Raw genomic sequence first — 22,979 nt, forward strand, 5'->3', positions numbered from 1 at the left:
CAAAGAGAAGATCACTAAAGATAGAAAATTAGATATCAATTTAAAGAAGAATATCTATGAGTTAGAAATAAGAAAGATAAAATGGGCTGCATTCAAATATACTGTTTCCCATAAATAGAACTGGTAAAATCTGTTTTGGTATCACTACTTGAGAAAAGTGCTATGGAAATTTTGGATGCTATAGATCTTATATAGCAATTATATAATTCAAAACATAGATAAGCTAAATTTCCTATTATCACCCATACAATTCTAAAGATGTATAATTTTTGATTTTCAAGTGACTGGATATCAAATTTTTAATTTATTTTACCTTTATAAATAACATCCTGTGTTAGTTTCTTATTCACTCTTCTTTCTCATGTGTTTCCTGCTATATTTAGCTAACCATCTATTTATGCTTCACCCTCTATCTTGTGCCTTTAACTTGTAATACTCAATAATTTTTGCATCCTTTAAATCTGCTGCTGCAGCAATTCATATGTAGAATCCTGTTAATATATATTTGACAGATATACTCTCTGAAGGCACTTTATTACTGATCTTTATTATTTTGACAGATATTTATTTTTAAATTGAAGAAGATAAATACTATCAGACTAAACTGTTTCACTTATTCTTAAAATTAAAACAAACTTTGCAAAATATTGTAATGTGAAAGTCACTCAGTAGTGTCCAACTCTTTGCAACCCTGTGGACTATACATTCCATGAAATTCTCCAGGCCAGAATACTGGAGTGGTAGCCTTTCCCTTCTCCAGGGGATCTTCCTCACTCAGGGATCAAACCCAGGTCTCCCACATTGCAGGTGGATTCTTTACCAACTGAGATATCAGGGAAGCCCTAAATACTGTGATATTTGAAATCAAATTTCTTTGTTCAAGTGATGGATACAGTAATGTTTAGTAGCTATCTGAAGTGATTTATACTTTAAAGTGATGTACTAAAATTTTAGTATTCAATTTAATACATATTCTACCTCAATTTTTGGAAGATAAGTAAAGAAAAGATGTTTAAAATTAAAAACAATAAAATCAATCACTGCATTGTTATAAGTACTATTAATAGCAGAGCATATATGAGCAATGAAATCCTATACCTCAGGCATTAAGAATAGATGATTTGGAGCCGGAATGCCTAGATTTAACTATTGTCCCTGCCACTAACTAGTTGTGTCACAGTTATTTTCTCTCTGTGCCTCACTTTTCTCATCTAAATATGTGAATAAAAATCCTAATTAATAGGGTTGTAGTAAAATTTAGTAAATGGTTGGGAACCACACTCTGAGAACACTGATCAAAACCAGAGACAGGGAAAAATAATCTTGAACAAGAGAAGAAAGGGAGGTAAATTGAGAACAGATGAAACTGCAGAGGTGTTTGTTGGTGGGACCTAGGCAAGAAACTGCTTCTTTTTTCTGACTGAAGTAGGAGGTGTAATCCTCGGCCAAAAAAGCAAAAGGATTGCAGAGCAAAGAAGAACTTCAAGAAATTCAGATATGTGAAGTTGATTTCCATGGAAACCCCGTCATCCTCTGATGACAGTTGTGACAGCTTTGCTTCTGATAATTTTGCAAACACAAGGCTGCAGGCGGACCGTGAGGGCTGTCGGACCCGCAGTCAGGGCACACGGTCTGGACCCCTCCGCGTGGCCATGAAGTTTCCCACACGACGCACCAGGGGAGCAGCCAGCAAAAGAGCCGTGCCCCCTGAGCCCCCGGAGAATTCTGTGACCGACTCCAATTCTGACTCGGAAGATGAAAGTGGCATGAATTTCTTGGAGAAAAGGGCTTTAAATATAAAGCAAAACAAAGCAATGCTTGCAAAACTAATGTCAGAATTAGAAAGCTTCCCTGGCTCCTTCCCCGGGAGGCGTTCCCTGCCGGGCCCCAGTTCGCGTCCAAAGACACCCAGGAGGCGCACGTTTCCAGGTGTCGCCTGCAGGAGAAACCCTGAGCGGAGAGCTCGTCCGCTCACCAGGTCCAGGTCCCGGGTCCTTGGGTCACTCAGGGCCCTGCCCACAGAGGAGGAGGAGGAGGACGAAGAGGAGGGCAAGTACATGTTGGTGAGGAAGAGGAAGCCCATGGTCGGCTACATGAATGAAGATGACATGCCCCGAAGTCGTCGCCCCGGACCCATGACCCTTCCTCACGTGGTTCGCCCGGTGGATGAAATCACGGAAGAAGAGTTGGAGAACATCTGCAACAACTCCCGAGAGAAGATCTATAACCGTTCACTGGGGTCAACTTGTCATCAGTGCCGCCAGAAAACTCTCGATACCAAGACAAACTGCAGAAACCCAGAGTGCTGGGGCGTTCGAGGCCAATTCTGTGGTCCCTGCCTTCGAAACCGTTATGGTGAAGAAGTCAGGGATGCTCTGCTAGACCCAAACTGGCACTGCCCACCATGTCGCGGGATCTGTAACTGCAGCTTCTGTCGGCAGCGAGATGGGCGGTGTGCGACTGGGGTGCTCGTGTACTTAGCCAAGTACCACGGCTTTGGGAACGTGCATGCTTACTTGAAAAGTCTAAAACAGGAGTTTGAAATGCAAGGATAATAATTGGAAGATCCTCTACCTGCCTTCCACTTCGCAACTCTTCCTTGTTAAAGTTTCCAGTTTTGTCATGTGATTGAAACCCGGGTTAAGAATTCTGAGGCTCAGTCTGCCGTATAGGCAGATCAAGTTGTTGTCATTAAATGCGCACGTGTGTCCGGGCATCCTGGAAGTGTAGTGCCAGCTGTCCTCTGCCCTCTTGCAGTGTCTCCTTTGCTTTTCTGCCCACCCTCGCCCCGTGCTGTCCTCCTACTTCCAGTGATTCTCCTCCATCATTTAGATTCGGAATCCTTTTTAAACTACAGTTTCATGAAAGCATGTTGGATTTAATTGGCGTTGAAATAGCCCTGGAATCCACACATAAAACCAAGCACTTAGAAAAACAGCGGTAGTATTAACTACCTCTACCCAGTTTCAGAGACTATCCCTGTAACTTGCTCACTTGTAAACATTGGGTCTGATGTAGTGTTTGTTAACATTTTTAGCAGAATCAAGGCACAAAAGTCATTAGACCATGTGGAAAAATTAGGTGATTGTTGGCAAGTGGAGTATATGACTTTGGAGGCTTCTGAGGAGAATATTTCGTGTATTTTGCTTGTGATTCAAGTTGTCACAGTTGAGACTTAGTTGCTGCTGATTTCCTCTGCCACGTGCATCCGGCCCACTGGTCACAATATGAAGGTTCGAGGACAGTACTAAGCTTGAAATCATTGTAGAAAAGCCATCCTAGGAAATTGAGATGGGGAGGCTTCAGGAGTAGGCCAACCTTTGAATTCATGGAATCAAACCTCAGGATGATTGAATTTGCCAAGTTTATTTCAGCTCATAACATAAGGTGTTTCAAATAAATTCTTGGTTATTTTGCATGGAAATTTGATACGTAAACTCAGCTACAATCCTTTGCAGTTTTTGCTTTCTTGAAGAAATTACAAGCCTGGCATAGAGGATTCATGTTCAGGTTTGAAGCACTTTTATAACTGAGAAGTGCCTTTTTTGGAGGAGGGTGACTTTTAACAGTTTGCGAACTTGCCATCTCTGCCAGTTTAGTTTCTGGGCAGAGTTGTGTGTTGTCTCTCCCTTGCCCTGTTTTGGCATGAATCAAATCTCTGTAGAGGTAGAGTCAAAGTGTGTGTGTGTTCATTTTGCTTTGCATCTGCAGCCTGTAGCTGTGCTGGTTCAGTTCAGTATTTGGTGCATAATTGGACCTTGAATCAATAAATGTAAATAGAGCTTTTGATCTGTTATGCTTTTATACAAAGTTTTTGTATTTTAATAATAAAACATTTTGTTTTGTCTACTTAAAAAAAAAAATTTAGTAAATACATGTAAGGCTTTTTACAATTTTCCTCACTAAAAGCATAATGAATTCTAGCATTTCATTTCATAATCTTCATTATTATGTGGTTTTATACTAAAGTGAAAGAAGGAGTTGTAGCTGTTTAAAGTGATTCAACATTATATGACACATGTGCATACACATTCATCAAAACAATATACTATCAAAGAATATTAAAATACGTTAGACTAGGTTTTCTTTTAAGTTTAACATAATCTTTCTTTCTTTTTTTTTTTTTTTCAGCTGTATTCATAAATTAATAATGCCAAACTTGTTTTCCTTTCTCAGGACTGTTTTGCTATTTGTGTCTCTTGTGGTTTCTATAGAAATTTTAGATTTTCTTTTTCTATTTTGTAAAGAAGTAATTAAATTTATAATAAGAACTGCATTGAATCTCTAGATGGCTTTGGGTAGAATAGGCATGTTACATTAATTCTTCTGATCCATGAGTATAGAATATCTTGCCATTTATTTGTGTCATTTTGATTTCTTTCATCAATATCTTATAATTTTCAAATCTGTAACCTCCTTGATTAAATTAATTCATATGTATATTATTTTATGCTTTATGCTATTAGAAGTGAAATTTCTTTCATTCTTTTTCACATAATTTGTAATTAGTTATAGAAATGAAAGTATTTTTTCTATGTCGATTTTGTATCCTGAAATTTTACTGAATTAGTTTGTTAGTTCTAAGATTTTTGATGGAGTCTTTAGGACTTTCTATATATAAGGTCAAATCAACAAACAGTGACAGTTAAGTCTTTCTTTTCAATGTGAATGCTTTTAATTTATTTCTCTTACCTAATTGGTCTTGCTTGCAAAAAAAAAAAAAAAAAAAAAAAAAAGAGGAAGGCAATAGAATGGGAAAGACTAGAAGTCACTTGAAGATAACTGGAAATAGCAAGGGAAAATTTCGTGTAATAATAGGCACAATATAGGACAAAAATGGTAAAGACTTAACAGAAGCAGAAGAGATTAAAAAGATGCAACAAGAATACACAGAATAATAATACCAAAAATGGTCACTCACCTAGAGCCAGACATCCTGGAGTGTGAAGTCAAGTGGGCCTTAGGAAGCATCAGTAAGCTAGTGGAGGTGATGAAATTACAGTTGAGCGATTTCAAATCCTAAACGATGATGCTGTTAAAGTGCTGCATTCAATATGTTGGCAAATTTGGAAAACTCAGCAGTGGCCACAGGAGTGGAAAAGTCAGTTTTCATCCCAGTCCCAAAGAAGGGCAATGCAAAAAAAAAAAAAAAAGCTCAAACTACTGTGCAGCTATGCTTATTTCATGTGCTAGCAAAATCCTTCAAATTAGGCTTCAGCAGTACATGAACTGAGAACTTCCAGATATATAAGCTGGATTTAGAAAAGGCATAGGGGCCAGCAATCAAATTGCCAGCATTTGTTGGATCATAGGGAAATCAAGGGAATTCCAGAAGAGCATATGTTTCTTATTCATTGATTTTTTTTCTTCGTCATTGGGCTTCCCTGTAGCTCAGACAGTGAAGAATATGCCTGCAATGCAAAAAGCTTGGGTTCAATCCTGGGTCAGGAAGATCCCCTGGAGAAGGGAATGGTAACCCACTTCAGTATTGTTACCTGAAGAATCCCAGGGACAGAGGAGCGCTGAGGGCTCTACAGTCTATGGTGTTGCAGAGTCAGACACTACTGAGCAATAACACTACTACTACTCATTGTAGTACTGCTACTTCAGCTAAAGCCTTTGACTGAAAGGCTAAAGCCTTTCACTCCTGTTTATTTAGCTTATATACAGAGTACATCTTGCAAAGTACCAGGCTAAATGAATCACAAGCTGGAATCAAGATTGACGGGAGAAATATCAGCAACCTCAGATATGCAGATCATACCACTCTAATGGTAAAAAGCAAAGAAGAACTAAAGAGCCTATTGATGAGAGTGAAAGAGGAAAGTGAAAAAGCTGGCTTAAAACTCAATATTCAAAACACTAAGATCATGGCATCCAGTGATGACACTTCATGACAAATAGATGGGGAAAAAGTGGAAACAGGAACAGATTATTTTTTTCTTGGGCTCCAAAAACACTGCAGATGGTGACTAAAGCCATGAAGTTAAAAGATGCTTGCTCTTTGGAAAGAAAGCTGTGACAAACCTAGACAGCATATTAAGAGTGGGAGACATACATTTTTCCAACAAAGGTCCATATATACAAAGCTATGTTTTTTCCAGTAGTCATGTATGAATGTAAGTGAAAGTAGCTCAGTCGTGTCTGTCTCTTTGCAGCCCTATGGACTATACAGTCCATGGAATTCTCCAGGTCAGAATACTGGAGTGGGTAGCCTTTCCCTTATCCAGATCAAACCCAGGTCTCCTACATTGCAGACGGAGTCTTTACCAGCTGAGCCACAAGGGAACCCCAAGAATACTGGAGTGGGTAACCTATCCTTTATCCAGGGCATCTTCCTGACCCAAGTATTGAACCAGGGTTTCCTGAATTGCAGGTGGATTCTTTACCAACTGAGCTATCAGGGAAGCCCCCAATGGATGTGAGGGCTCATTCTTAAGAGTGGGAGACATACAAAGAATTGAAGCTTTCAAATTGTGGTGCTGGCAAAGATTCTTGAGAGTCCCTTGGACAGGAAGGAGATAAAACCCATCAATCCTAAAGGAAACCAACCCTGAATATTCATTGGAAGGACTGATACTGAAGCTGAGGCTCCAATACTTTGGTCATTTGATATGAAGATTTGACTCTTTGGAAACCTGATGGGAAGAACCAACTCATTGGAAAAGACCCTGATGCTGGGAAAGATTGAAGGCAAAAGGAGAATGAGGCAGCAGAGAATGAAATGGCTAGATAAAATCACCGACTCAAAAGACTTGAATTTGAGCAAACTCCAGGAAACAGTGAAGGACAAGGATGCCTGCTGAGCTGCAGTCTGTGAGGTCGCAGAGTAGGACATGACTTAGCTAAAGAACAACAAAAATTTTGCCGAAACTATTTTTAGCAGTGAACTTATAGTCCATAATGTATTTTAGAAATTATAACAGGTGTGTGAATATTAATAAATATCCATCCCTCCCAGGAAATTGTGACCTTGAATTTGATGGCTGGTTATTACATAATTATTTTCCTGCTTATAGTATCATATAATTTTATGGATTTTAATATATGTACTGTAAGTAATGTCCTCCTCTCCCTCTATCCTATTTTATAAATTATTACTTATAAAAGATCTGCTAACTTCATATAGATTCAAAATCACTATTTGTAAATGTTTGCCTATAAAATGAGACCAAACGATTTCACCCATAGAAATTGAGGACAAAGAAATTCATTTTCTTAACACCAAAATTTACTTTCAGCCCTTGACATCAAGATATAATGCTTTTTTTGTTGTTGTTCCTAGCTTTATAGGATTAGCTAGAATTATTTACCTGGTAGTGAACTTAAAGTACATTTTGTTCTGTTGATATTATCGTAAAAATCAATGATATTACAGTTTTTCCATTGAGATAAAGTTTACTAATGACATTATACTTAAATTTTACTTTACATATTAATTGGTACATGGAAATGACTTATTAACTCAAGTAATTTACTAACATTATTTACTATATCAAATAATATACAGAATTCTTTTTTTATTGTGCAATATACACTTTTTTTTTTACTCATAGCTAGAAATTTTATTTATTTATTTTTTCCATTTATTTTTGTTCATTGGAGGCTAATTACTTTACAATATTGTAGTGGTTTTTGCCATACATTGACATGAATCAGCTATGGATTTACATGTGCTCCCCATCCCGATGCCCCCTCCCGCCTCCCTCTCCGTTCAATCCCTCTGGGTCTTCCCAGTGCATCAGCCCTGAGCACCCATCTCATGCATCCAACCTGGGCTGGTGATCTGTAGAATTCTTAACTATAAGAGTCATAAGAAGTCTTGGAGACCATCTGTCTTATTCAGGAAGAGGGGAACATTCTGTATTGTCCCTAAACAAACGGCTCTCTGGTCTTCACTTCCAAAAATAAAGAGAAGCTTCTTGTTTCCTATGGAAGATTATCCCCTAATACAAGACCTGAAAAGTTGTTCTCCAGGTTTAAATGTTTTATAATCTCCATCCATTTATCCTGAATAATTTGGCAACATGATGTCTTCTTTTAGAAAACAACATGCTAAGTAACTGGTGTCCTTTTGCTTTTCTTTTCTAAAGTGTATTTGTCCAGTTAACTTTTTTTCTTAATGAAGTTTTCATTGTTCTGCTTATGAGGAACATTATTATGTCAATGTTCATACTAAACTTTGAGATTCATAACTCAAAGACAAATAATGCTGTGATTTGATGGCCCATATAGTTTTGCAGCCTAAAATCACAATATCTCCTTAAAAAATTAAAAAAGCCAGACTACCTGCCTTCATTTTCTACATAAAAAAGAGTAAGAATATAGCATCCTAATCTTCCTTTTCTTATTTTCATTTTTTAATTAGATGCAAGACTTTTTTTTTTACCCTATCCTTATGGAAATTATTCTCTTAGGTTCAATAACTCAGTTGGTAAAGAATCTGCCTGCAATGCAGGAGACCCCGGTTTGATACCTGGGTCAGGAAGATCCGCTGGAGAAGGGATAGGCTACCCACTCCAGTGTTCTTGGGCTTCCCTTGTGGCTCAGCTGGTAAAGAACCTGCCCACATTGCAGGAACCTGGGTTCAATCCCTGGGTTGGGAAGATCCCCTGGAGAAGGGAAAGTCTACCCACTCCAGTATTCTGGCCTGGAGAATTCCATGAACTGTATAGTCCATGGGGTTGGAAAGAGTTGGACACGACCCAGGGACTTTCACTTTCAGTATATAATTTCACTCTTCAGAGAACATAAACCTATAAAAAAGATTGGTGCCTACAGATTTCAACATACTTCCATAGACAGTGCTATTTACAAATTGACACTTGCCATCTACATCTACAAAGATCAAATTGTGAGCTGCTGCAACTGCTGACCTTCAACACCCTCTGAAAGGATTTCAGGGTGGAAATAAGGAATGAGGCACGCTGTCTTCTGGGAAAAAACTGGCAGGGCAGGTGAAATGGAAAAAAAAAAAAAAAAAGAAAGAAAGAAAGAAAAAGAACTAAACTGTAAAAAAAAAAAAAAAAAAAAAATCACTAAAATCCTTCCTGGTGAGGTCTGCTCCTTATGACTAGCAATAACCTTCAGAAGACTTGTAACAACTTTCTGAAAAAAATATGTGCTTGATTGCATGTACTCCTTATTCACCATAATTGCATATATACCAACTTTCCCCCTACCTCTTTGGAGCATTTTCTCAGAACTATCTGAAATACAGTCCCCCAGGCTACAGTCTTCATTTGCCCCAAATAAAACTTAACTCAGAGCTCTCACATTGTGCATTTATTTTAGTTGACAATAAGAAGATTATAAAAGTAAACAATGGTAATTAAAATGTGTGTGTTTGTGTGTGTGTGTGTATGTGTGTGTGCACCCACACTAAATCGCTTCAGTTGTGCCTGACTCTTTGAGACCCTATGGACTATAGCCCACCAGGCTCCTCTGTCCATGGGATTCTCCAGGCAACATTACTGGAGAGGTTTGCCATGCCCTCCTCTAGGGGATCTTCCCAACCCAGTGATCAAACACACATTTCTTGAGTCTCCTACATTGGCAGGTGGGCTCTTTACCACTAGTGCCACCTAGGAAGCCCAATTAAAATATATGTTTATATGTTTAAAATACAAGTTTTAATATATATATTCATGTTAGTATTATGTTTATTATGTCATATTATGTTTATGCTCATTAAACATAATATTATGTTTACATTAATATATATGATTAAAATATATGTTTTAATAAAGCAATTAAAGTACTATAGAAACTCTAGTGAAGAAAGAGGAAATAATCTGGTCACAAATTATAGTTCATTATATCACCTTCTTAATGTTATTCTTATCTAGAGATCTCCTTGTTCTGAGATACTCCACTTCATGCACTGATGGTTTCCACACTTGGTTCACTGTATTTCTCTTCATTCATATTCCTCACATCATTCAGAATTACTTCAGTGTTCATATGCATGACCCTTCCCTGGTTCTATTATCACAGCTATTTAAACAATTTATTTCTCATGACCAGTTTCACACCATCTCAGTCAACACCTGTAAAGCCATAGCCTCTTATTAACATTGTCTAACGTTGTTCCATCTCCCGGACTACTTTCACTGTAATAAGAAAATTATATTCTTTAGTTGCTCAACTGTCCCCATCAAATTAAGTGGCCATATCCTAGAGAAGGAGATGTCTTTAATTTTATGCAAATCCATATGAATAAATTCAATAATTGTGAAGCATTTGCCTCATATAGATTTTCATACTTTTGCCAAGTTTATTTCTAATGGTTTCTCTTTTTTTGGTTGCTAACATAAATAGATTTTTTCCCTTCTATTATGTCTTTTAAATGATTATTTTGAGTATATATTTAAGGTTCTTTCTGTAGGTCACTTTTTATCTTGCTAGATTATTAAATTCTCTTTTTTCTCTATTTCAGTTTTAACCCCTATTTTCTTGGTATTCAGCATATTTTTAGTAAATATAAAGATCATTAATTCTTTTCTACTGTTTCTTATGACTCTATATTTTGCTTTTCTAATAGTATTGGCTGACATATAATACCAATTTTTAAATGATATTGAATAGAGAGAGCATTTTTCCCCTAATTTTTGACTTTAGCAGGAATGATGTTAATATGGCAAGTAAGACAATGGCTTACTAGATAGCTACATAATAGGCTGGATGAGAGATAAATAAGAAGACAATAAGTAGATAGATAGATATGTGTGACAAAATCAAGAAGGGTTATTAAATTTGTTGAATCACTGTTCAGCATACTGAAAATAACCGTGTGTTTCTTCTCTTTAGATACATAGAATGGTGAATCATGTTATTGACTATTTTTATTGACTAATTGTGTCATTTTTGGATTAACCATCACTTGATTATATCTATTTTCATGTCTTTTTGGATTATTTTTGTTAACATTTTAATATTTGGATCACTAAATCAGTGTTCATCTTGTTTTATTAAAATAATATTTTAATTGCACTTCTTTTTATATGATCCAGACAATTAAACTACATGATAAGGAGCACCATGATGATCTGGCCTTTTTGTAGTTTGGTAGAGTTTATCTATAACACCATTTAGATCTGGTTCTTTGTTGAAGGGTAGATAAAATCATATTCTCTATGTCTTTAATGGAAATTTATTTAATTAAACTTACTTTATATACAAGATTCATTTTTTATTAAATACCTTTTCTTTGGAAATTTTACATATTGTCGAGGATAAAGTCGGCAAATTGACTCAGGGCAAAATATGACCATGCTCATTCATTTGTGCCTGTCTAACTTCTTTCTTGGGTCCCATCACTTCATGGGAAATACATGGGGAAACAGTGGAAACAGTGTCAGAGTTTATTTTTTTGGGCTCCAAACACTGCAGATGGTGATTTTAGCCATGAAAGTAAAAGGCTCTTACTCCTTGGAAGGAAAGTTATGACCAATCTGGATAGCATATTAAAAAGCAGAGACATTACTTTGCTAACAAAGGTCCATCTAGTCAAGGCTACGGTTTTTCCAGTGGTCATGTGTGGATGTGAGAGTTGGACTGTGAAGAAAGTTGAGCGCCGAAGAATTGATGCTTTTGAACTGTGGTGTTGGAGAAGACTCTTCAGAATCCCTTGGACTGCAAGGAGATCCAACCCGTCCATCCTAAAGGAGATCAGTCCTGGGTGTTCATTGGAAGGACTGATGCTGAAGCTGAAACTCTAATACTTTGGCCACCTGATGCGAAGAGTTGACTCATTGGAAAAGACCCTGATGCTGGGAGGGATTGGGAGCAGGAGGAGAAGGGGATGACAGAGGATGAGGTGGCTGGATGGCATCACTGACTCGATGGGCATGAGTTTGAGTAAACTCTGGGAGTTGATGATGGACAGGCAGGCCTGGCGTGCTGCGATTCATGGGGTTGCAAAGAGTTGGACACGACTGAGTGACTGAACTGAACTGAACTGGAGACTACTTTCACACAAAAATGGTAAAGTTGAATAGTTGAGACAGTACTGACTCACACAGCTGAAAATATTTACCATCTGACCCTACAAGGAAAAAAAATGCTGACTCAATCTATGTTGACAAATTCATATGACTAATTTTGAGCAAGTAAGTCTGTCTTAAATTTTTTTTTCTTTGCTTTGATAGTTATCCCCCCCCTTGATGTTTCTTATTTTGTATTTGTGCTTTATTATTTAAAGTTATTTTGGATTGGTATCATTTCTTTTTATATAATAATTCATGAAATTGTGCTTTTTCATTATTCTATTTCCCTTTTTTCCATTCTTTAAAATTTGTTTTTAAAAATTTTGTATGTTAGATTCTTGTTACTGTTGCTTTTTAGAAACTATACTTTTATTTGTATTTCTCCTTTAACCTGAGTTATTATAGTGTAATAGAAAGCAAACAAACAAATACACAAGTGGAAGGATCTTTGCATTTTTGTAATAATTTCAGTATTTCATTTGTGGTCTGAGTTTTATTGGTATAGCTTTTGTTATATGTATTTGTTAATGGCACCCCACTCCAGTACCCTTGCCTGGAATTCCCAGGGGTGGGAGAACCTGGTGGGCTGCCGTCTTTGGGGTCACACAGAGTTGGACACAACTGAAGTGACTTAGCAGCAGCAGCATGAACCTATATATTACCAATTCTCATAAAAGGGCTATGTACATTTCACATGAAGCTATATTCTATGTTATCTGGGTACAAAATCTTTTGGGCCTGATGCCAAGATTACAGTCTCCATTTTTTATGATTTATTATTGGAATTAGATCTTAAGCACACGTGCATTGCATGAAGATGCCCATGGAAGGCTCATGACTCTTTGTCAGATGGTGGACCTTGAGTTGTTGAAGGTCAGGAGAACAGTAATCAGAAAAGAAAATTAGATATGGCCTAGTAACTTGAGAGCATCAACTGGATCCTACAAGGAAAACTTGAATCGATGAGGTCAAACTTGGATCCAATTATGACTCTTGCAATCATGACTCTCTTTTGATCTTCCAGAACAAAGAGAAGCTGAAAGAGATTTGATGGGATCTGGAGGAACCCAGGCCCAGCTGTTGCTCTTTGCCAACAAGTCAGTCTGGTACCTTACACCAGACTTCACAGCACTGTGGCTGTGGCTTCGCATCACCTTACAAATTTAACAATTTCCCAGGTAGTAAATCATAATCTTAGTACTTACAGTGAAAATGTACTTACACTTTCCCCAAGTTTAAAACGTTTAAAAAAGAAAAACAAGCTAAGGTATTTACTTAGATATGTGCACACACACAAACACACACATACGTAGTGATATGTTTTGTTGACTACTGTAATATACAGAAGTCATCTACATTTATAATATAACTGGCTAATAACATTAAAAATCTAGAGTCTTTTTTTATGACCAACTTTAGATGATTTACTTTCCTTGACTGAAGGATAGAATGGAGAGGACACATGAAATAAACATGTAGACAGGATTTAAGGAGACTGTATAGTTTTCAGGAAATTAACTGCATAAGTGTTCACTCCAAAGTAAGCACTAACTAAAATACAATATGGGTCAGTATATTCTAAAATAGATATGCCTATAAAATAGGCCTATAATATAGGCATATTAAAAATAGTATATTCTAAAAGAGATAGTGCCTATGATACAGTATATTTGGGATTTGTAAAATAAAATATATTATTTTTAATATTTCAATCACTATTATAGACTGATATTATTGTTTTTCTTTTATAGATTATTATACTGAATGATTGAGTGAGTGGAAGGGCCAGGGTCTAATTTCCAGACACCGTGACTCTAAAACCAGGCTCTTAATTTTGCTATACTGATTCAGTTTAAAACAAAGGAAGGGCATAAATCATAGTCACCATTTGTGTCTGAAGATTGAAAGAATAAACATTTGATAAATAAACTTACCAAAGAATTATAAAAGAATGGATAAATGAAGTAACATTTGAGATAGTTAATAAAACATTGATAACATAATAAATAACCATTATAGAATTTTAGAGATTCTTATTTCAGGCATGGAAGATTTTTTTTTTTTTTTTTAATCTTTCTGGGGTCATTTAGTTTTGTCTCAGGTGATGAGATCAGATTTACAATTAACTGAAAAGTCGGTAGCCACAGAATACTAGAGAGTCATGAGGATATATGAGAAATTCTAGCATAACTTTTAAAAAGCTAGGACATATGAAGACAATAAAAGAGAAAATACTGCATTTAAGAGCAACATATTAAATTAAAATTTTCAATAAAGAAAATATTTCTTATTCTTAAATTGAAATTTTGTTTATTCAACTAATATGTGGAGATTATGATCTTTTACTTTATATTTCAAAAGACTTCAACTAAAAAAAAAAACCAGAATTTTCAAAGTTATCCTTTGATCATTCTCTCTTTTACTAGAACATTGAGATTCACAAGTTGCTGAGAACATTGTATTAACTTTTATAAATGAACTTTATGGACAAAATCTCTGTCCTTTGAAAGTTTATGAACTAAGGTGCCAGCACATTATGATTGCAGAAGCAGAACACCAATTTATTAGAAAACTAGTGTCAGATGTACTTCAGTGTTTCGATCATTCTTATGGTGATATGTCAAATTTGCTTTCAAATAAAAAAATGTATATTGAAAGAATGGCATCGAGATATATGACACCAGAGGTTTATCTTATATCTATTCCTGGAAATGAGGAGTTTTATTTGGAAAAAAATAGTGTCATGTAAGAGTTTGTAACCAAATAAATTTTTCTAGTGGCATTTTGAGTCTTCATATGAGAAAGTTAAAAAAAAAATCACATTAAGTTTCTCTCTTTATCTGTGAATAGAGATAATATTAAGGATCTCATAGTGATTATTCTAGGATCAATTAGTGAGATTTAATATTTAGTAAATAGTACATTCCTATAGCTTTATTTTTCCTAAATTATTAGTAAATGAATCACAAATATTGCTGATTAAAATACACTATGAGTTAAAGTTTTACTTACATAGAAATGTGATTTTGTTATTCTTTAATTGGTATAATTTTATTCACAACCCTGACAAAGTCTCCTCATTAGCAATATCAATTCAAAATCTGCTTTAATTTACAAATACTAGTTTTCCCTAAGAGCAGTTTCCACTGAGGTTTGCAAATGGCTATCTACAATGCATCACTGAAATTACAGTTCTAATGCAATCCCTGTAGAGATAGGAGATGAATACTCCACGGTAGTCCCTGGAGCTTTATTTCCTTTCCCTTTGGACAGTTGATCATAGCTGGTCCAACTATACTGAACTGTGACGCTTGTGGTAAAGAACCCACCTGCCGAAATAGGAGACACAACAGATGCAGGTTCAGTTCCTGAGTCAGGAAGATCCCCTGGAGAAGGAAATGGCAACCTACTCCAGTATTCCTGCCTGGAGAATCCCATGCACAGAGGAGACTGGTGGGCTACCATCCATAGACTCACAAAGAGGCAGAAACAACTGAAGCGACTTAGCACACACATAACTGGGAAAAGGCCTTTGGCTGAGGTTAGCATTCTTGTCATACAACGTGTTCCAAGGATCCTAGGAATATAGTTCTTGGCCCTTGGAATGTGTATGCCTTCATGTTTCTCCTGGGTCTGGATGTTCCCATTTCTTTAAGAATTTTCCACAGTTTGTTGTGATTCACACAGTCAAAGGCTTTGGTATAGTCAATAAAGTGAAGTAGATGTTTTTTCTGGAAATCTCTTCCTTTTCTGATGATCCAATGGATGTAGGCAATTTGATCTCTGGTTCCACTGCCTTTTCTAAATACAACTTGAACATCTGGAAGATCTCAGTTCATGTACTGTTGAAGTCTGGCTTGGAGAATTTTGAGCATTACTTTGCCAGTGTGTGAGATGAGTGCAATTGTGTGATAGTTTCAACATTATTTGGCATTGCCTTTCTTTGGGATTAGAATGAAAACTGACCTTTTCCAGGCCTGTGGCCAGTACTGAGTTTCCCTAATTTGTTGGCATATTGAGTGCAGCACTTTCACAGCATCATCTTTTAGGATTTGAAATAGCTCAGCTGGAATTCCATCACCTCCACTAGCTTTGTTCATACTGATGCTTTCTAAGGTCCACTTGACTTCACATTTCAGGATGTCTGGCTCTAGGTGAATGATCACACCATCATGATTATCTGGGTCATTAAGATCTTTTTTCTATAGTTCTTTTGTGTATCCTTGCTGCCTTTTCTTAATATCTTCTGCTTCTGTTAGGTCCGTACTGTTTCTGTCCTTTATTGTGTCCATCTTTGCATGAAATATTCCCTTTGTATCTCTTAATTTTCTTGAAGAGATCTCTAATCTTTCCTGTTCTATTGTTTTCCTCTATTTCTTCACATTGAGCACCGAGGAAGACTTTCTTATCTCTCCTTGTTATTCTTTGGGACTCTGCATTCAGATGGGTATATCTTTCCTTTTATCCTTTGCCTTTCACCTTTCTTCTTTTCTTAGCTATTTTTAAGGCCTCCTCAGACAACAATTCTGCCTTTTTGCATTTCTTTTTCTTGGGGATGGTCTTGATCACTGCCTCCTGTATAATGTCACAAACCTCAGTCCATAGTTCTTCAGGCACTCCGTCTGTCAGATATAATCTCTTGAATGTATTTGTCACTTCTACTATATAATCGTAAGGGATTTGATTTGAATATAGATTTAATAATGTACTAAACTCAACACCACCCTTATGGAAGAACCAAAAGAGCCTCTTGATGAAAGTGAAAGAGGAGAGTGAAAAAGCTGGCTTAAAATTCAAGGTTCAAAAAACTAAGATCATGGCATCTGGTCCCATCACTTCTTGGCAAATAGATGAGAAACAATGGAAACAGTGACAGACATTATTTTGGGGGCTCCAAAATCACCACAGAGGGTGACTGCATCCATGAAATTAAAGACGCGTGCTCCTTGGAAGAAAAGCTATGACCAATGTAGACAGAATATTAAAAAGCAGAGACATTACTGACAAAGGTCTGTCTAGTCAAAGCGATGGTTTTTCCAGTAGTTATGTATGAATGTGAGAATTGTACTATAAAGAAAGCTGAGCACCGAAGAATTAATCCTTTTGAAGTGTGGTGTTGGAGAAGACTCTTGAGGGTCCCTTGGACAGCAAGGAGATCCATCCAGTGAATCCTAAAGGAAATCAGTCCTGAATATTCATTGGAAGGACTGAAACTCCAATACTTTGGCCACCTGATGCAAATAACTGATTCATTGGAAAAGACCCCAATGCTGGGAAAGACTTAAGGCAGGAGGAAAGAAGGATAAGATGGTTGGATGGCATCACCGACTCAATGATCATGAATTTGAGCAAGCTCTGGGAGTTGGTGATGGACAGAGAAGCCTGGCATGCTGCAGTCCACGGGGCTGCAAAGAGTCAGACATGACTGAGCAACTGAACTAAAACTCAACACCATCATGATGGAATATAAAAAAGATAGTGTTTTTTCCTGATCGTTATTCTTGGTCCATTACTTCGACAGACAATAATGACTGTCTTCCATCATTTTTTTTTTTTTTCCCCATTGAGGTTCATAATCTCTTGACTTTGGTGGGTGCATAGCTGCTTAACTAATGACACACGCCTTGGAGATATGACCAAATTTTTGCCAATAGATTACAAATGGAAGTCATATGTTGTTTCTGTTTTTCAACTTTAAAGGAAAGAGAAGTACTCTTATTTTCTTTCACTTTTAAATCTGGATTTCGGTGCTAACATGGTGATGGAATGATGAAGACATGCATTAAGTAAAACAGAGAAATAGGAAAAAAGATGCTAAGCTTCTATCTAACATTTTAAAGATATTTATCAGACTTATACTTCTTAATGATCAGATTAGTAAGTCAAGATATTAAATAGCTATCATTTTTAAGGTCACTTTTGTTACCAGTCATAAGCTCTATCTTACCTAACTGTACATGTACTTGTTTCACTTCAGCCGCCCAAATGGCTGTCATATTCTATACCAGAGCTGTAAAACAGAAATTTCTGAATAAAGAAAATGTTCTGTATTTGTACCATACAGTATGTCATACACTAGCCTCATGTGACTATCGAACATTTCAAATGTGGCTAGTGCAATTTAAGAATTGAATTATTTTTAATTATTTTTATAATTAAATTACTAATTAGTTTAAATGTAATCATTCATATGTGGCTATTGTTACCACTATATTGGACAGCTTACTTTTATATATTGCAATTTCTGAGAAATGCAATTCTTTGATAACCTCAATTTCAGACATGCTGTTCTTTACCCTAATTTTTTTTACCTCCTATCTTTCCTGAACTCTTCTAAAATGTTAATTCAATGAAAGTAAAATTTTAAGTAGCAAAATGATTCTAGAATTATTAATTATTATAAGGGGTATTAAAAATCATATGTTTTTAGATAATTGGAGAAGTTAGAATATAGACTATATTAAATAATAACATATTAAATTTTTTGAGTGTGACAATTTTATTGTGATTATGTAGAACTATATACTTGCTCTTAGTATATAAAAAATTTCAATTTAAAACAAAGGAATGGCATCTTTAAAGTGTTGAAAGCAAAACCTTTTCTAGAATTTTGTGTATAACAAAAAGCTTCAAAATTAAGGCAGTTGTCACTTTGTTTCTTGGCATATTAAGTACTGAAATGAGCTTCTTTACCTCCTTTCATCAAAAAAGAAAAACAACAACAACAACAAAACAGTTAGCTTCAAATTGCTTGTTTTTCCCCCCATATTCATCATGGCTTTGAGGTAGGAAAGGAAACAACTGACCCCAAATCTAAAGAGAAACAGTACCTTCAGGGAGAGAGGAGATTGGAACACAGGTGCAGCTGGAGTCAATATAACAGGATGCTGGTAAGAAGAATTCAGCTGGGAGCTCTGACACATTGTAAAAGGTTGTATTGGGAACAGCATGATACTGTGAAATCCCTGAAGACCTAGAAATGGGACATCTTTGCTCCTTACAGGATCTTCGCAATGATTCCACAGGGTAGAGAGGAGAAAAGATCAGAAAAAGCCCCAGGAAGTGTCCATGTTGGTGTAGACTTCGGCATGATAGGGGTGGTGTGAGAAAAAAAAAAAAAAAAAAACTAGGAATAAAAATCTTTCTATCCCTGTTCGGGAACGCGAGAAAGGGGAGACTAAACCCAATTCAGGAAGTACAAAATTAAGGATAGAGAACAATACTGCAGACAGGGGTGGGGCAAGGAAAGGGGGCTATGTTGCCTCGACTGTGGAATCGGTGTTAGACCAACTCTAACACTGAAGCAGAACCCCAGTAGGCCCAACCCAAGCCCCACTCCTAGATCCTGCCAGTCCCTCAGCGAAGCTAGTAAGCTTCAGATAGCAAGTGCCCTGGGAAGGACAGAAGAGAAACAAGAGCTTGCCAAGATATACTCTATGAGGCATGGCAAGAAGAGAAACTTAAATATCATAATAAAAGAGACATGCTTTTGTATCAATCAAAGTGGCCCATTTTCAGGCATTAAAAACATTTACCTAAGTATCTATTGCCCTGTACAAAGCTCATGTACCTCAGTCAATGATTCCCCGATGATCAGTGAGGTTTTTCAGGCCATTAATATACCATTAATATAAAAAAATAGAACATATGTAATAAAAAATTAAAAAATGAAACATATTACAAAGAAGCTATTTTGTGAAAGTGGTTAACTTTTTGGTCTGAAAAATATTAACACTTTGAGGGGAAATTGATAATGTGTTATAAATTTGAAGCTGGAAGATATTTTGTATGTGTTGAAATTGGGGTAGGGAATCTATGTGTGAGTGACTTCTAAAGAGATGTGAATAAAAGACAAGTGAGATGACAAGGATTTGATATGTGAAATTATGAGGTCTGAAGGTCTGGGTATTTGGTTTGGTTTCATTTTATTTCAAAGTACTTTCAATTTCCACCACATCAAAACCGGACATTTCATTTTACACAAGCATAGTCTCCAAAACTTGCCATAAAATTGGGGAATAAAAATCTGACAATCCTTTTACATTTTATATGAATTGCATATATTCTCACTTTGGATTGTTTTTCCTTCTGCAAGTGACTGATAGGATGTGCCACTAAAATTCTGCCCAGCTGGGAGGGTTTTCATCCCATGCTATCTTTCAGGGCCCTCTCCAGCTGGGACTGTAGTGTCGCTCCAATCATTTTTCCTCCACATTCTTAGTGAAACTATCTAGTTAAAAAACACTTTTTAATTTTTCAATATGCTAGTCATAAGGGATACCTATGTCACCATAGGTCTGAGGTGGTTGACGGACAGGCACCAGTACAACAGTCGTGGGTGATATGCAACTGGGTTCTAAGCCACCTAGCAGCTTACCTTTGCCCCCTGCCGCCAGCACTTTGTGTCAGCTGGTATGTGGGTCAAATTTATGTCCCTAACTGTAGAACATGCTGCCTCCAGAACCCAAAGAAGTATATTAGGCATTGAGATTACATCTTAGTGGTGAAAGAAATCAAATGCAATAATTCCTATTTTACATTTTTGGTAATATTTCCAAAACCTCAGAACACTAGACACCTGAAGCCATCCTGAAACTTGATAATAATACTTTCCAAACTCTCAAAGTTATTTGCATTATTTATTATAAGGCTTACGCTTTATGCAATCGCAGGAGCTGATAGAGATACCTTTGTAAAACTGTTTCATCTGCAAGTAGCTTTAGACCAGTGACTCTATAGATCAAACTAGCTGTCAGTAAGGAAGGAAAGCTAGACATGAAGTGGACAAGAGCAAAATAATGCACATATGTGAAATTAAAATAATATAAAATCTCTGACTTTGACCAGGAGCTGAGATAGAGTCAATTGTTTGCTTATTGATTTTACTGTTGGTCTAGAATTCCTTCTACTCAGTATTATTTTTAAATTATATAATCTCTAGTCCTAATGGAAATAAAGCATAATCTATTCAACTATAAATAAGTAAATCATATCTAGATTTGGTGTTTGGATATAGTTGGGCAATAGTAAACATAAAAGTAAAACAAATTAAGATTGATATGTCTGCTATCTTAAATTACATAATACTGGTTGTTTTGTAAAAGTAATGTACTAGTTAACATGAAAGATAGATTGATAAATTACTCAAAATAAGCAATAATGAAAATTGTTAATTTGACTTATTTGACGGTAGTTTTAGAACAAAGGGAAAATATAGTTGAGATTATTTTACAAATAGCTTAAGGGGAAATATGACCCATTTCAGAAAACAAATTAGTGACAACAAAGCAAAATCACAGCATGAAATTATCTTCTTAGCTCTCATAATATATTTCTTTATAATAACAATTTTGTCCTCACTTTCCAGTGCCTTGTTTTCTCTTTTAACTTGATGATAAAGTAAAATAAGGACTTTACACAACAAACTTGTAAACTTTGAAATAAAATATTCTGAGTAGATTATAATTAAGATAAATTATTTAATAGAGAGTATTATATGAGGGTATTTGATTGTGATTAATTATTTTATTGGATTATGACACAGATAACTGAAAATTATATTTGAGCTAAGTTTTCTTAGTTGGTTTTTACTTACAGTTAAAATACTTAGAATTTAATAAATTTGCAGAAAATTTCTGCCATTACACTACAAAAGAGATATGAGACATGAGATAGCAGAACTTATCCTATGATACAGGGAGTCACTACCAGGAGACAATAACTGATATGAAGTTGGAGTATTGGCGCAGAATATATCACTATAGTGATTGGCATACTTAAGGGTTAAACAATTTTTTTTAGTAAGAACGTATTCAGTTCCTACTATGAGACACATATAAGTAAGACACGGTAACTATGGTCTGGAAGAGGCAAAAAAAAAGGGAAAATTTAAAATATATAATATCTTTAGTAAATACTGTGAAAGACTAATAAGTGTGGTAGGTATGTGAATAGTTGAGACTCATAAACATATTTTGATTTTATATGTAATATGAGCTTTAGAAAGTTCTCAAAAGAGATGGCATCTCAACTGAGGTGTGAAAAGCATGTATATTAAATGCAAACTGATTACATTAGTTTTAAAACCTTTCTATGTCTAATACCTTTTCTTGCTACTTACTACTCTTAGGATGAAAACAAACCAGGTTAACATAGTCTTCAATGTACCACAAATTCTGTCACCTACCTGCATATCCAGCAAATCACAGTTGGCACTATATATCCCTCCCTTCTCTGATTAAGGCTCACTAGTTTTCTATAATTTCCTCTCTGCCTTTTATCTTCCTTTTATCTACAAAATTTATTTGTAACTCATATAAATGTTCAGCTCTAGGGACATAGTTTCTGTTATCTGCTCTATGTTTCTGACTTTAGGACTCTGCAGCAATATTTCCTGGCTTCCATGCCACCTTAGTTTCTTTAAGAGACTGTGAGAAGGCGAGGGTGGGATGTTTAGAGAGAACAGCATTGAAACATGTATATTACCAAGTGTGAAACAGATCACCAGCCCAGGTTGGATGCATGAGACAAGTGCTTGGGGCTGGTGCACTGGGAAGACACAGAGGGATCGGGTGGAGAGGGAGGTGGGAAGGGGGTTCACATGGGGAATACATGTAAATCCATGGCTGATTCATGTCAATGTATGGCAAAAACCACTACAATATTGTAAAGTAATTAGCCTCCAACTAATAAAAATAAATGGGAAAAAAAAGAGACTGGTAATTAAGGGTTATCAAATTCTTCTAGTGTCATGCATCATTGGGTTCATTCAGTGTGCGTATTGGTGCCAGCACCAAATACTTGAAGTGTATATTTGTGATTCTTGTCATATCTTCATTTATTTTTAAAATTTATTTACATCAGGAAAGAAATGAAGTTGGAAGGATGATAGTGAATTTTAAAGAGTTTAATCAAGTCATATTTCAATGTGGGCCTTATTGGAATAAAGCAGTATGGATGCTGCATCAAGGGAGATGTTTGCTCCACTGCATG

General features: G+C 36.1%; 1 protein-coding gene across 1 annotated transcript; it reads left to right on the plus strand.

The window, feature by feature from the left end:
* The first annotated feature begins 1,293 nt into the window (after positions 1–1,293).
* Positions 1,294–3,849, plus strand: LOC122696542 (cell division cycle-associated protein 7-like). Its single transcript, XM_043906646.1, has one exon. It carries the CDS (start codon positions 1,515–1,517, stop codon positions 2,553–2,555), a length of 1,041 nt encoding a protein of 346 aa, XP_043762581.1. The 5' UTR covers positions 1,294–1,514; the 3' UTR covers positions 2,556–3,849.
* The last annotated feature ends 19,130 nt before the right edge of the window (positions 3,850–22,979 follow it).

This window comes from Cervus elaphus, chromosome 6 (genome assembly GCF_910594005.1).
Source record: "Cervus elaphus chromosome 6, mCerEla1.1, whole genome shotgun sequence".
In the NCBI taxonomy this organism is placed as follows: domain Eukaryota; kingdom Metazoa; phylum Chordata; class Mammalia; order Artiodactyla; family Cervidae; genus Cervus; species Cervus elaphus.